Below are 14,615 nucleotides of genomic sequence, written 5' to 3' on the forward strand. Positions count from 1 at the left end.
AACTGAAGTTTCATGTTTCTTACTTGTGAATATAATTAATCTAAAAGATCTATAGTTGAAATTCCATCTAAAAATTGTTTTTGGTATGGCAGCTTTGCAATCATAATGACCCTGCTGAACATCAAAACTGTCTGAGCTGTCACACTGTGCAACATCTAAAATTGTCCAAAAATACAAGTTTTAATGGTTGCTACTGCCTTTGAGACTTAAGTGAAATGCATTTTTAATGTCATTCTTCAGTAGCTCTGTCCTTTTCTTTGAAAAGCTGCCCAGGGTTGTTTGTTCTGCAGTGAGGGTTTGATCTGGACTGTCTCAGGGCACAGGTGAGCAATGAGGTTGGCTGAAAAAGCAAAGAGGTGGCAAAGTGGCACTGGCTCTTCCTTCAGCAGCAGTTTGTGCTGAGCACTGGCTGGAAGCTGCTGCTGAACTTGGAGATGGCTTTTCCTCAAAAAGAGCACTCATTATTTTGCCTACATATGGTACTATAGGTGCTTAAAACTTAGTTCATTTGATATTCATTGTCCACAATAATTCTCTACTGATACACTATCTGTACCTAATACAAGTTTTTTAGCTCTGGAGAATAATGGATTACTTTGAGTTTTATTAAAACAGTGCATAAAATCCTCTCTGTAGTAATCATGTGTCTGGGGTTGTGCTGTGGTGCAGTACCTCACTGTGCACAAGTGGTCAAACTGATCATGGAATATTAATGGGTTGTGGACTGCAGGCTTTTGGTAGCCTGGCTTCAGGTTGACAAGAATGATAACTTTCATTTGCATGCAGAGTCCAGCTGTTCCTTTAAGATGGATGAAGGGACCTGGCTTCATCTGTCACCACTTCTTTACTTTTTTATAAGACAGAAAGAAAAAAGAATTTAAAAAGCCAAACCATGAAATGTCATAAAATGTTCTTGCAGATCTCCTTGAAATAGAGGGTAATTTCAAGCATCTTATTTCTGCCTAGAATCCAAGAGAAACATTTTGAGTGCAGATGAAATTGTGTCCTTTGTGCTAAATACACTCTGTTCATTAAATAAAGCACACTCCATTTGAGATTTTCATGAATTACATTGAAGGAAAATGTAATTTACATTTAGTAAGAACTTATTACACTTTTTTTCTACTTCAGAGGAAACTCATGCTTGATTCTTAAAAGCAAGCTGCATGATCCACATTTAGGAAAGGAACAAAATGATCACAAGAATCATTTTGGTTGGGAAAGAACTTTGCATAATCTAACACAATCTGTGAAATTTAGAAATGCAGTGAAAGGAAAGGTGTGTTGGCAAGCGTAGTAGTAAGGAAGCTTGATAACATCACACAGTGAAAGCCCTGCTAGCACAGAATTCTTCTACTTTCCAGCACCCACCTTGCAATGACTCTAGTGACAGCACCAATGGTAACCCCTGCCATCAGTGCCACTGAATGTTTCACATCAGGAGATGCTAACAGTCAATGCCATGGGCATTTAACATGTATATTGCAGTCGTGTTATGTGTTCAGCCCTGTTGTAATTACTTTGTGATAGGCACCTTGTGGGATTTTGCCATCTGTGCTTCAGTAATGTGCAATCTGTGCTATTGTTTCTACTCCACTTCACCAGTCCTGAGCCATATTCTCTTGCATAAGTTCCACCAATCTCACCAGTTTCTTTTCTGCAACCCTATGTTACTTAATTGCCTTGTGAGAACGGTGGAAGAAAGTCCAGCCAGAAAAATCTAAAAACAGAAGATCCCAAACCAAAAATCTAGTTAATCTCTACTTCTCTTAACATGTTCATGAATTCAGCAGAGTTCATCTAGTACCTTCTCTCCAAAGCCCTTTGGCTCTCTCTGTGCACTCTGATAGCATCCCATGTGCAATAGTTGGAGACAGGTGAGGAGACTGGCAGCAAGACTCTTTATTCAGAAGTTATCTTGCCCATGGAATGATTAGCTGCTCCTAGTAGTTCCAAATAGTCACCATGGGTTACAAGGTCGTGCCTGCAGCAGAAGCTGCTGGAGTAGCTGGTAAGAACAGGACAGGCACAGCCAGTTGTGCAGGATTTTCACTGCTCTCAGAGTAAGGGAGCTGCAGTCATGGCCAGCTTCCCCTTGGTGCCAGTAGCATGACCTGTGAAACACAGGTCTGTTCTGAGTCATTGAGGATGTAATGGGTTAAAATCAAAACCACCAGAAATGAACCAAGATCATTGGAGTGCCTCAAAATTCATTTCCCCCCTGAGCTGCATTTCAGCATGGACACAGTATCTTGCTGAAAGCTGTGATTGTGTTCTCCTTCTCTCTATGTCATAAAAAGAATTCATGTGATGGATTCCAATTATTTACTGCTAATATAAAAATGCTAAACCCCTGTTTGCAGAAAATGTCCCCTAGAGTCAGTCCTAACAGTGCATTAAGGCACTCTTGATCCTAGGTATGGTTTTCAAAAAGTGGTGTTCATGGTGGTAGTGGCCAAGGGGGAGGCATCCAGCTGCTGAATCATTCCACAGCATTTTCCCAAAAGAGGCATTTCCTGCTTGAATGGTAATAAATAGAAAAAACTCTTTGTCACTAGCTAATGACTCCTGACTTCCACACAAGTTCTGCATTTACTAAGTTGGAGTTTTCTGAGAATAAGCATTCAGTGTTTATTTTCAAAGATGGAGATATTTATCCTTAGACAACATCTCATTGCAGTGGCTTTATTTCTGTTAGAGCAAACAACAAATGGAGGTGCAATCATTTTGTCAGCTTAACTGAGAGGAAGGAAATAACACAATAGACAACTGATGGAGAAGTGTGTTTTGACTGACTGGTGAGGCACACTACAATAGAGCTAATCAGGAAAGAGGGTCCTTGTATAAACACAGCCTCACAAAATTGCATTTTTATGAATGAGTTGCTTCATGTGATTTCCTACTACTTTTCACCTTGTGTGGTAATTTTCTACTGTGCCAAGAAAATGAAAAGCAATGATTCTTATCTGGTAGCAGGACTTGCTGGTGATAATGTGTTAGAGGTTTGGTCCACAGAGTCCAAGTGAGAACCCTTGGCTTTTTAAACAAGCTTTTAACCCTTCAAGTGAACAGTTCATTCCCTGTCAGCCAAACTGCAGCTGTCACATTTCCATTTACATCTGCACAATTGGCTCTCACATTTGCTTCATTGTAAGCAGAGACATGAAAATTAAAGCAGTACCAGGTGAGGCCTGAAGCATTTTGCTGCCAGCCTCTGATAAACCTCTTGGCACAAGCTGGGATTTCTGGTGAGACAAAAGGAGTTAGGTATATATCTTTTTAAAAGGTAAAATGCTGAGCTTCTCATAGCAACATATGCCCTCTGGTTAATATATTGATTGAGAGCTTTGTATGCAGTTAGTTCCATTGTCAGCTGTGGTGTGCAAGTTGCAGTATCACTGCCAAGGTTTGTCTTTGCCAAAGTAGATCTAAGCCATGTCTGGAAGCATATGCATTTGAACTGGGAGTGAACAAAAGCTTAACTTTGGGTATGAGCTAGATTCAGATTAAGGATTTGGCATGCAGTTATTTGCCCCAGAGGATGCTATTCAAACAGATCTGTTCTGCTGTCAAAAGGTTAGCCAGATTCTTGATTGAATGATACTAGAGGCAATGTGTTAATTAATGGTGGGAAAATGCCAGATCTTTTGATTGAAGGAAGTAGGTTGGCATGCAATTGTCTCATAAAAGCTTTGAAACAATTTTGTTAGATTCCCTGAATTTTGTCTCATATTTAGATAATTTTTCGTTTCATCATTGCAAATTACATGAGCAAATGTCCAGGAGGTACATCAATAGCAAAATTATAGAACAGAAAATGTACTTTGGGTGCTTATCTCAAGAAGAGGGAAGTCATTATCCACCACTAGGAAGAAGAAAGCTGTTCCTCAGCATTTGACAGTTCCTAGCCACATGAGAGTTAACATTTTAGCTCCCTTCTAAGAGTTATCTGGTCTGGAAAACACTCCAGCTGTGCTGAGTGGCCCACACACAAGAAAGAGGCTCTTCAAATCATAAGCAGGCTGGATTTCAGAGATGACCCTGGTGCTGACTGGCTTCACACTGGAGCAGTTCAGGGCCTGGGGCACAGGTGATGCCTGTTGGCTTGGGGCATGCCCTTTTGCATGGTACAGGGGAGGGGGATCTGCATTCAACTCAGAAGCTGTGTTCAGCTGAGCCACTCAAAATACACAGTAAGAGACTTGAGTTCATTGTAGCAACAGTTTGGGCTCCCTGTCTGTCACTGTGGATGCTGTAAAAGTCTGACTGGAGTGGGGTGGGTGCTGTGAAGCTGCTGCAGAGGGAAGGTAGGAAATAGTGTGGGGAAATAGAGCTGTGTCAAATAAGCTGTGAAGGAACTGGGACTTACTGAGAAGCCTGATGGTTTTTCTAGCTGGTTATCACTGCTTTTCCCTATGTAAAGATATCCTAAGGCTGTTTGTTTTCAACTGCTTTCTACTTTTTCAAGAGAACTCATTAGTGTGTCTGAATATGGAATGACAGATTTTTGAAACAGTAGGGCTGTGGTGGGGGAAAAAATGAGCCTCCAGACTCTGAGGCTTTACTGGCACTTAAAAGCAAAGAGTCACTCCTTTCAGGCACTTTTCTTCTTTAGTTGGTCCTGTGAGTAGCTAAACAATGACCTGAGCAGCACATCATGCTCTGCTTTATCTGACAGAGACCACTGTGTAACTAGCTGGAGAGACCAAATCTTTTACAGGTCTCTTCTCTGCTTTTCTGCAGCATTTCTGGTGTGACAGCGTACTCCTTGTGACTATGACAAAGAGACAATAAAAACATCATGTATGCTGGGAAGGAAAATGCACCTGTATGAAGAGCTGCATAGGATCACATCAGAGTATTGATGTGTACAACACTGTCTCTTTAAAACTCTTATGGAAAATGGAGTGACATGTGTTGAAATCACAGCAATGTGATTATTGTCCCAAAGTTTGTGTTACTTTTGAATGAGGTGAGCATAAGCATAGGAGGAAACAGCACTTCAGACAGTTCCTGAGCAATCTGGCTGCTAAACAGCCTCTGGCCATGTTCACCAGTCTCTTTTGGGAGGCACATGCATTGCCAGGTGCCTCTGGGTAAAGAAATGTCTTTCCAGCTTGTCATCCAACACCTGTGACTTCCAGCCATGCCCCAGGTAGTGAGTGCTGTTCTCCTGGGACAAGGTACAGAAGCCTCCCCTCAGTCTCAGTTCTGTATCTGTCTGTCTCTTGCATAAACAAATCCAGCCCAGGCAGTCCCAGCCTGGTCACTGGATGCAATCCTAGAATGATGAGGAAAGGCAAAGCAACCCCTTAGGCTGCTGCATTGTCAGGCCAGTACCTTCCCAAGGTGGGTCTGTCTAGGTGGCCACAGGAATTGCTGCCTTGGGAAGCTGATGTCATCCTTGTTCTAGTGGCTTCACCATGTAAGTGCTGCTGCTCAGAGCAGCCCGGGGACACGCCACATTCCATGGCATTTGGAAGGGAAAAATAAAAGTGTAGACAGCTGTATCACAGCTCTTCCCTTGACAATTCATGAGGTGGATTCTGTTTCATAGCAGAATTACTGCCCCTTTGATAATAGGAAGAATATTTGCAGTACATTTAATTGTTTTAATTTCATGTAGCTTTGTGGGAGGTCAAATAAGATTTTATACTGTTAGCTTTATTAAATACATGTTGATACAGTAACAGCAGTAACTTTTTGTTCTTCTTTTCCTTGAGCAAGGCTGCAAATCAGTGCCCCATGTCTATAAACTCTTCCTAGAATTAAAGAAACTTCTTGTAGAGGAATGGGAATTTGAATAAATGTTGGTTTTAGACTTCTGTCAAGTACAGAGATCATATAAGTCTAGAGCCTCTTGTAGCTGAAAATATCTTGTATTGCCTTTCTGTTTAAGAAAGACCAAAAGTGATTTTCATAAGGTGAATAAGTCATCTGATGTCTGACCTCTAAAATAAGATTAGCCTTTGTTTTCAGTAAACACATCTGTCATTGAAGAGCCAGCAGTTTGTTGCCTTCTCATCTCAAAATCCCTTTGGGCCATTTCAGTTCCTATGGAAAGAGCTCTGAGAGGCTGCCAGTTCATTATGGTGATTACTCTCCAAGAAGAGCATGGCAGACCATAACCATTTAAAATGTGACATGCAGGAGCACATTTAGAAAACTTCCAAATGTTGCAAGTAAAGCTGAGGGAAACAGGGGGAAGCCTTGGTCAGATTGAGCTAGAAAGGGTGTAGGTGGGAATGGGATATTAAGAGAATATGGAGTAAGGAATGCCTGAGCACACTGGCACAGCATGGATGAAGGTGCTCCAGCAACTTTTCTGCATATTCTACAATGAACCGAGTACTATTTACTTCCAGAAAATAAAAATAATAATATAAGAAAAGCATAAAGGCAGCAAGAAAAGCCTGAAAAATTGAAGAAAAGGCTAAAGAAAAAAAACAACACCCTGTTGTAACTACACCAGAGACTGAAACTCTGAGGCTGTTGTGGATGTAAAATTGGTTTGTAGGCTGACAATTGCTTATTTTACAATCTCCAGTCAAATAATTTCAGGTGATGAGTTTTAACAGTAAAACTTTGAAGGTATTTTTTAAATGTTTAATTTCATGTGGTGTAAGATGCTGTACTGTATTAAAAACACTTCTCCCCATTTTCAGGAATACACAGTTGTTTATTTCAAGCTAAGTCAAATTTACAAAACCTATTTGCACAGTCTGGCCCAAAGTTTTCCAACAGGGGTGTGAAGCCTGTGCCTGCAGCTATGCTTTTTAATAGTTGTGTAATCTGCTTGCTGGAGCAGTCCCCTGGCAGGAAAGGCTGGGGTATTGTTTCCTGCTCTCAGATGGAGATATTTCTGCACAACAGGAGGCAGGGTCCCCAGTAAGGCTTTGAGGAGAGGGCCTGGGTACCCCACCTGCTGGGATTCTAAGCTACTGTGGAGCTTCTGGGGTCCCTCAAGCACAATTATGTGCAATTTTCTATGTGTTGTTTTGGACAGGCATAAAGACATGTTGGGGCTGGTCACACTGAGATAGATTTGTCTGGCACTTCAAATTCATTCTGTTAACTTACAATGTGAGGGTCTAAACTGCTTGTTCTACTTATTACATGTAAGCTAAAAGTGAGAAATAGAGTTTGTTTTGCTGCTTTGTGCTAAAATGTAATTCTTGAAACTGGTCATTTCTGTTGAATCACGGCCACAAGGTAGGTGGTGACACATTGGCTGTGTAACAACTGTACTATGTAATATATGTTTACATGCCATCAGGTATACAAACATTTGATTGCTTACATGACAGAATTTTCTTTTACAGTCATTGGTCTCAATTTTTCCATTACATTTTCTCATTTTCTTTTCTAGCTTTACTCACAGACAAACCTCCAAAGCCATTGTTCCCCATGGAGAACCAGCCAACTGTTATAGATGTCCAGCTGGGTAAGTCCCCTTCTGGGAATAATAGATCCTAAACTTCCACTCTGGTAGCAGATGGGATAAATTGAAAGTGGTAAGAAAGGTTTAGTGGTAGTGATTACATGCAAATAAATTTGCAGTTTCTCATTTATAACCGTAGAATTTACTGCTACGGTAATTTAAGGGAGTGAACATCAGGGAATGGCAGTACTAATTGGTTGCAATGGGTATTAAATATAAAACACTGATGCTTTTCTTAATATATGATTGGTAGAGTAAAATATGTCTATATTGGTCAGTTGATGTTCACCCTAAGACAAATGTTCTCATAAAAGAAGTGCTGATTCCTTTAAAAGTTAGTGTAAAGCATTGCATTTCCAGGTTGTTCTGAATGTGTACCAGAAAGGGCTTTTGACTAAAATGCTTGCATGCTTTTCTCACTCCTGTTATATATTCTTCTGTGAATGCACATCTCTGAATCTCAGCTAGCAGCCTCTATTTTCTGTCATGTCAGAAAATAATGTTAGAGAGTTCTGCTAACTTTGGAGAGCTGTAGGGCATTGTGATACTGAAAGAACTGCTCAGCATTGAGGTTCCAGGGGTTTTTTTAGTGACTTGAAAATAGATTTCTAATTTTAAGAAGCAGAATTGAAGTTGCTGTTAAGGACTATGGTGCCATGAGCATAAATTACAAGAGGTGTATTGCATATGGGGATTATTCACTCAGTGCTGAAACTGTGGCACTTTCCTTCTTGAGCTTGACTCTCTTCCTCCTTTATACCAAAGCTGTCTAGAATTCAGAGGTGGAATGGTGTTTAATGGCAAGCAGGGTCAGTGCGAAACATCTTAAGAGGGCCTGGTGACATTGTGGTAAAGCTGTTTGGATTTTTGAAATCCTACATACAGGGCACCAGTTGAGATGAGTACAAAGACACATCCTTGTTCGTAAACCAGGTGCCAAACAGTGTCAGAGAAGCACTGTGGATGTTATGAAGTATTTAAAAATGGGACTTGAATTCTTGAATGTGAGAATAGAAATGATTTGTGACCTTAGTGAATGTTAAAGATTAGCTTTCTCTCATACACCTGAATTGACCCAGGAGTCTGTAAGGGCTTGCACAGGGAAGACAGCAGTGGATCTGGACACCAGCCAGTGCCAGATGAATTCTGCAGACAGGTGCATATCTGCATATTTAGGTTCCCCTCCACAGGCCTCGAATATCTGTAGCTGAACAGAAATTTCCCCTAAAAGAGGATATGAAATGGATCTGGAGCCATAGTTAAAACCCTACCTGAGTTACCAGCAAAACCCACTCACTGACGTTTGGATCAGCCCAAAAGACTGAATTCAGTCTCCTGGTCTAACTTCTTAAAAGTCAACTTTCTAATGATTTCCTTTGGGAGCATGCTGTCCCTGTATACATCTGTGTAATAAATGCACTCAGAGTACACATCTTTGTTTCCTGCATTTTCATTTCATCTTCATTTTCTCTTCCAAGTTCCCCTGTTCCAGCAAGACTCTGTTGGTTTTGCACTGAATTCTTTGTTGTTGTTGTTGTTTGCGTGAAAACATTTTGTTCTGGCTGATTAAAAGGAGGTTTGATTAAAAAAATTAAAATAAACCCCCTCCTCTCCATGGAGATGTGGCTCAGTAATAGGATTTTGGAATACCTCCAGAGGGAAATACAAATCTTGCATCTTTATATGCTGGAATGTAATCCATTAGTTGTCCCTTAAGATCAGGGAATTTGCATATGGTGCTTTTTTTTCTGATATGTTAATAGGTTTGGTTATTGCCACTAAACCATATTCATATGACTGAACCTTAACTTCTTTTGCAGTGAAGTTTATCGATTTCCCTCTTGATTTAACTTGGCAAATAGATAAAGCTGGAAGATTCTCAGGGAACACATTAATCTCATGGAGGCCACCAGCAGCTTGGGGCAGGAAGGCTGTGCTGGCCTCTGAAATGTGCCACAGCCTTGAGGGACTGGGAATTATTTGCTTGCACAATGTAAGGTGGGGAGAAGTTTTGTGTAGGGACCTATAAGGTCCCTTCATTGAAATCTTGTTAAGCTCCCAGGAGTTTTGAAAAATTGACATTAATCGATATTTCATTAGATATTAAAAGGAAATTTCTGTGTTTTACATGCCAATGGAGTCAAATTACCCAATATGCCTGATTTTTCAGTAGTTATGCAAGTGTGAATATGCCACTAAGCTACAAAAGAAATTAGTTTAATCCATCTACTTGTTCTGCAGAGATTATTTTAGTTTTCTATTGGAAAGCTAATCTTTAAAGAAATAGCTGTCTTTCCTCTAGAAATAGAGGAGATTAATAATTATTTACTGTCTTTATCCTTAATGATTAGCACAATGCAATTCAAAATCTCCCTGGGCCTCTAGGCAGTGGCCTAACTGTTTAACAGCTTATTTGCCCTTACTGCAAACTTCAATATTCACCTTTTACCTTTCAGATCTTATAGGAAGTTTTAGTGAAAACAGGTATCAGGTATGCACCATTCTTATTGACAGTGGATAAAAGAGCTCCTTCAGGCTTCAAACATGTTCCAGAGCCTGCCTTGTTCTTCTTGAGGAGCAGGAATGTACTTTGTGTTTTCTGTTTTTCTTTGGAATGTGACAGAGATCTAAAACCAATCCTGTCAATATTAGAGAGAAGCAGAAACTGCAATTTGCTTCTTTTTTGTTTTTTTTTGTATTTGCTTGTGGTGGGAAACAGAGTCAGAGATTGGGGGGGGGGGGGGGGGGGGGGGGCGTTGACAGGAGGACAAAATATCATCCCAGAGGAGAAACAGTCCAAAATAGTTTCATAGTTTCACTCATTTGCTTTACCAAGTCAGATAATCATTTCATTTCTGGGTGGACCTAGAAAATAATGACAGATTTATTTTTTTTAATTATCCATTTACTGCTTTCTTTTTTAAAAAAAAATTATTTGTGTTTTAGTTTTTGTCCATTGAGGTCAGTATAGAAATAGTTCTTGATTGTGTGATACATTTAATCTTTCTCTACCTTGGTATTAACAAATAATGTTTGTTCTTACTATATGTTTTGCAAATATAAGGCATTACTCTGCTAATAAAATGTTCTCCCTAAAAAAAAATATCCTAAGTTATCTTCATGATATTAAAATCAAATTTGTTAGTATGGGTCAAAATACACAGCTCTTGTGCCCAGGAGATGGGGTGGCTTTGGCAGAAGGCCTTGAAGACCATCTCCCATGTGAAGCTCTGCCTGGGAGTTTATTGAAGTGTGTGCCAGTGTGATTCATAGTTGAGTTGTTCAAAGGCCCCTTTTTTGGAGCAGGAGCTTGCTGTTACTTTGACCATATAAACCTAAGTGTGTTTATGGATTGTTCGTGCCAAATCCCTGAGTTTGAGAATTCCTTATGTGGTTTAGAAGACTAAAGATTGAGACCTCAGTCAGGTGTCTTGGGGCTGTGAGCAGTAAGTTTTAAAGATCTGCTATCTGCTTTCACATACAGCTGCCTGACAGCAAGTGGAGCATGCTGTGCTGGAAGTCTCAAGATGACATGTTGGCAGTTGCTCTGCTGATTTCTTAATTCATTTGTTTCATTCTTTTCCAGCTAACTTTATCACTCTTTGTGCTTTGAGAACATGGAAAGAAGGAAAACCACTCTTTTGTGGTTTGATTACATGATTACTGAGTAGGTTTCTCCTCTGCATTTGCACAATTTTAGTGGCACCAAGAAGCCAAAATCCCCCTGATCCCTGGAGCTGTTGTGCTGCCAGCTCTGAGCTGGTGTAGAAGCAGTGGGACAGAGGCATTTCTGGGAGAAAGGAAGCACAGTTGTGCTCTGCTGATTTTTGGCTGGACACAGATCTGTAAGGATCTATATCAAGCCAGTCTATGTATAAGCAGCTGCCTGAGTTCTTCCGCTTGCACCGTGGCTGCTATTTTTCATTTGTGTGTTTCACAGAGCAGCAAAAAAGCTAAAAATACAATATCAAAATAGATGCTAAATCTGTTAATTCTGTACCATTTTACAGTGAGTGCAGTGTTAAGTTAGTCTTCTTATGAATGAGTTAGTCGAGTGGAATAAATTTTGCATGTTTGGATCTATATTAATTGAATATATAATTTACATATCATTTGCTTTTCAGCTATGCTCTGGTTTTGCTTTCAGGTGTTTACTTAAGAAATGTAGCAGGAGTCTTACAAAACAAAGCAAGAATCCTCTGTGTTAATTCATTTACTGAACAGGAAGGATGTCAAGGGGTTTAACTCACTTTTTGCCATGGTAGTTTCTCTGTTTCTAAAGATGCTGAGGAAAGAAAACACCTAGTTTATGAGGATTGTCATTATTCCTAATAGCTGGACTGTTCAGAAAGATTTTGTTTCTAAAAGATTTAACAGAACAATTCCCTGGGACTCATTATTAGGCAGATCAATAGAGATCAATAGAGCTACTGTAAAACAAGTGCAAGGGAATGTACAAAGTTACATCTGCTGACAGGTATAGGAATAGACTAAAAATAGTCAGGAATAAAAAAGCCCTTTTAGTTTGCAGTAGTGGCTGGAAGGAATTATTTGAGGAGTGAAAACTCATGCATTTACTGACATTTTAAATATACCACTTCACTTTTCACAGTCCTAATTTTCACTGAGATGCCACTTCTCTTCTTAAATAATATTTTTTAACAAAGAAAGCCCTGCAAGATGTTTGAGGCATTCATTTCATACCAAGCCTGTTTATTCAAGACAATCCAGCACTGTCTCATTACAGATTTGCTCATTAAATCTTGCATTCTTTCATATTTAAAGATACAGGTATTTGATAAGCAGTTGAATAGAGTGGTGATCTTGGACAGAAAGCAATACAGAAAATTTGAACTGTAAAATGCTTCAAATAGAGTAAGTGATTTGAAAGGGAACTTGGTAAGAAATTCTTATTTAGTGTGCTTGCAGTGTGGAAAGAGCACTGATACTTGTCATGGTGAGACCTCTTGAGTGTTGTGGACATGCCTTTGGATTTGGGGTTTGATTAAAGGGTCATGTGAGGCAACTGCTCAGGAATGTGGTGGGTGCCTATAGAAAACAGGGATCCTGGATGTTGCTTACTCCATGCTGCCTTTCTTTCCTCCCTCAGCTCCTCCCAGGTATTCTCCAGCCTAGGGCTGATCAGGAGCTCTCAGAGGGAAATCTTGGTTTCTGTGAGCCAGGTCAAACCCAGAGCTTTGCACCTCCCAGCTCGTCTGGGACAGCATAGAAGAGACAAATGTTGAGGAATCAGAGGTGACCTGATCCAAGTGGGTCCTGAGTCAGCAAAGAGGCTGTCTAAAAGTTACCCATAGAGACTCATTGTTCTTTCCTAGTGCAAGGCCTGAATGGGGCATAAGTGACAATCTTGCCCCAAATCATGTCCCACTGCCTTATTCTGTGTGTGGAGTGACCCACATCACCCCACAAATTCAGGTCTGAGTGATCTGAATGACAGAGCAGAGGGAAGGTGCGACTAAAGGCAGAGAAGACCTGTGGATAGTGTCCCCTTCTCCCCAACACCAGCAAAACTTTGGTTCTCTCCATCCCCAGTTCTCCCCACACTGCACTTTGATCTCACAGCCCTGTCTCCCTGTACTGTCGCTGTCTGGAGGAGCAAGGTGGTACCCTCACTGCTGGTTCCTCCACACGTTGTTCCAGTCATCCATGGCTCTTCACTGCATCCACCTCCTCCCACAGATAAGCTGGGAGATCCCTGTTCTTCCCATGGGTGGACCCACCCTCACACGTTGTTTCCCTCCCTTCACCAGGATTCACACAGGACTTGCTGTGTCAATCCCCCCAGGCTTGGTGCTGGAAAATCTTCTCCGCCCAGCAGTGCAGACTCATGTACCAAAAGCTCCATGGTTCTTCACAGAAGTACATAAAGGAGCAATTTTCACTAGGAAATGAAGAGAAACTGAGAGGATGGTCTTTAGGACATGCCTTCCTTTGCAGCACAAAGGATACAGCTCCACAGCTATTTCAGCTGTACGTGCCTGTAGGAAAGGAGACAGGATTTACATCTATTGCAATCATTATGTACTAATCTGCAGGGAATATTAGAGACAAATTGTTTCACATTTAGGTTTAGAAGTAGTTCCCTAAATACCCAAAGTGTATTACTGCTAATGCTTTGATGCTAATTTGGTCTGTTGTTAATATTCCTTCTTCTCTCACAGATAATGGTGAAATGCTGCACTTCAGAGACCGGGGCTGGGATCTCTGGTTCAGCTGGTGTAAATCCACAGTTGTTTTGCCTTTTGTATGGTAAATCCAGGTTTTCATCTGTGGAACAGTACAGTCCATTGGCACACTTCTTTCTTTCGTTTTAATGGACTTGGAAAGACAAGCCAAATTCTGACGGCTGATCTGTGCTTTTTACACTCATTGGGATCCATGGGATTGGCACAGTTATGTCAGAAATTGAGATTTAGCACTTTCCAGTTTTTTTTCTGTACTTCTATAAACTATTTATTGCTTATGTTGGGTTCAGTGGATGTTAGGTCAGTATATGCTCTTGGGGCAACATGAGTCTGCCTGTATAGAAAAACTGATTAATTGGTGTCAGACAGACACCCTTTCAGTTAGTTTTGAAACAGCAATACAATAGATCAATCTGTTGTTCCAAGAAAGTGGTTAAGAGGAAGCACTTCAGTATATCCTGACTTACAGCTGTCCCAAGGCACTCATCCAAGGGCATTAGCTAACGTACGATGATTGAGGAATGCCTCAAATCATCTTGCTCCAGTAAATCATCCTCTGAAAGTGGTGACTGTAGTGTGGGGGTGTCCAGGACATGGACCTGTAGTATTTCATTAGGATTACACTGCCATCAACCAGTGCAACCATCATTTCAGCTGCCACAGACATGCAGCTGTGCTGAGCTTGGCTAAAGGATCTCTTGTTTAGTTTCTCAATTTACTTCATTTGACTGGTGTCTGGGAAATGGGCACAAATTTGTTTCTGCAAAAATGAAGTTCAGCCCATGGACAGGAAGTAGAAAAGACGGTCTTGGTGGAGAGCAGGGGCTTAGGGCTGTTGGTAGGAGTTGTGGGGCTTTTTTCTGCTATAACTCTCCTGACCTTGACCAGGGCTCTATCCCCATTTAAGGTGAGGATATTGCTTGTCTAGTTTTCAGGAACATTGTGACAATAAAATCATCTGGTGTTGG

At 40.7% G+C, this 14,615-nt stretch overlaps 1 protein-coding gene across 4 annotated transcripts in view; it reads left to right on the forward strand.

Annotated features, from left to right (window-relative positions):
- The window catches only part of IL1RAPL2 (interleukin 1 receptor accessory protein like 2), a 344,044-nt gene that overhangs the window by 243,354 nt on the left and 86,075 nt on the right, over positions 1 to 14,615 (forward strand). For all 4 annotated transcript variants that reach the window (XM_036402067.2, XM_036402068.2, XM_036402069.2 and 1 more), the window contains one exon: positions 7,370 to 7,444. In XM_036402067.2, coding sequence (XP_036257960.1) covers positions 7,370 to 7,444 — 75 coding nt within the window. The remainder of the gene's footprint in view (positions 1 to 7,369; positions 7,445 to 14,615) is intronic.

Source organism: Molothrus ater, chromosome 14 (genome assembly GCF_012460135.2).
Source record: "Molothrus ater isolate BHLD 08-10-18 breed brown headed cowbird chromosome 14, BPBGC_Mater_1.1, whole genome shotgun sequence".
Lineage (NCBI taxonomy): Eukaryota > Metazoa > Chordata > Aves > Passeriformes > Icteridae > Molothrus > Molothrus ater.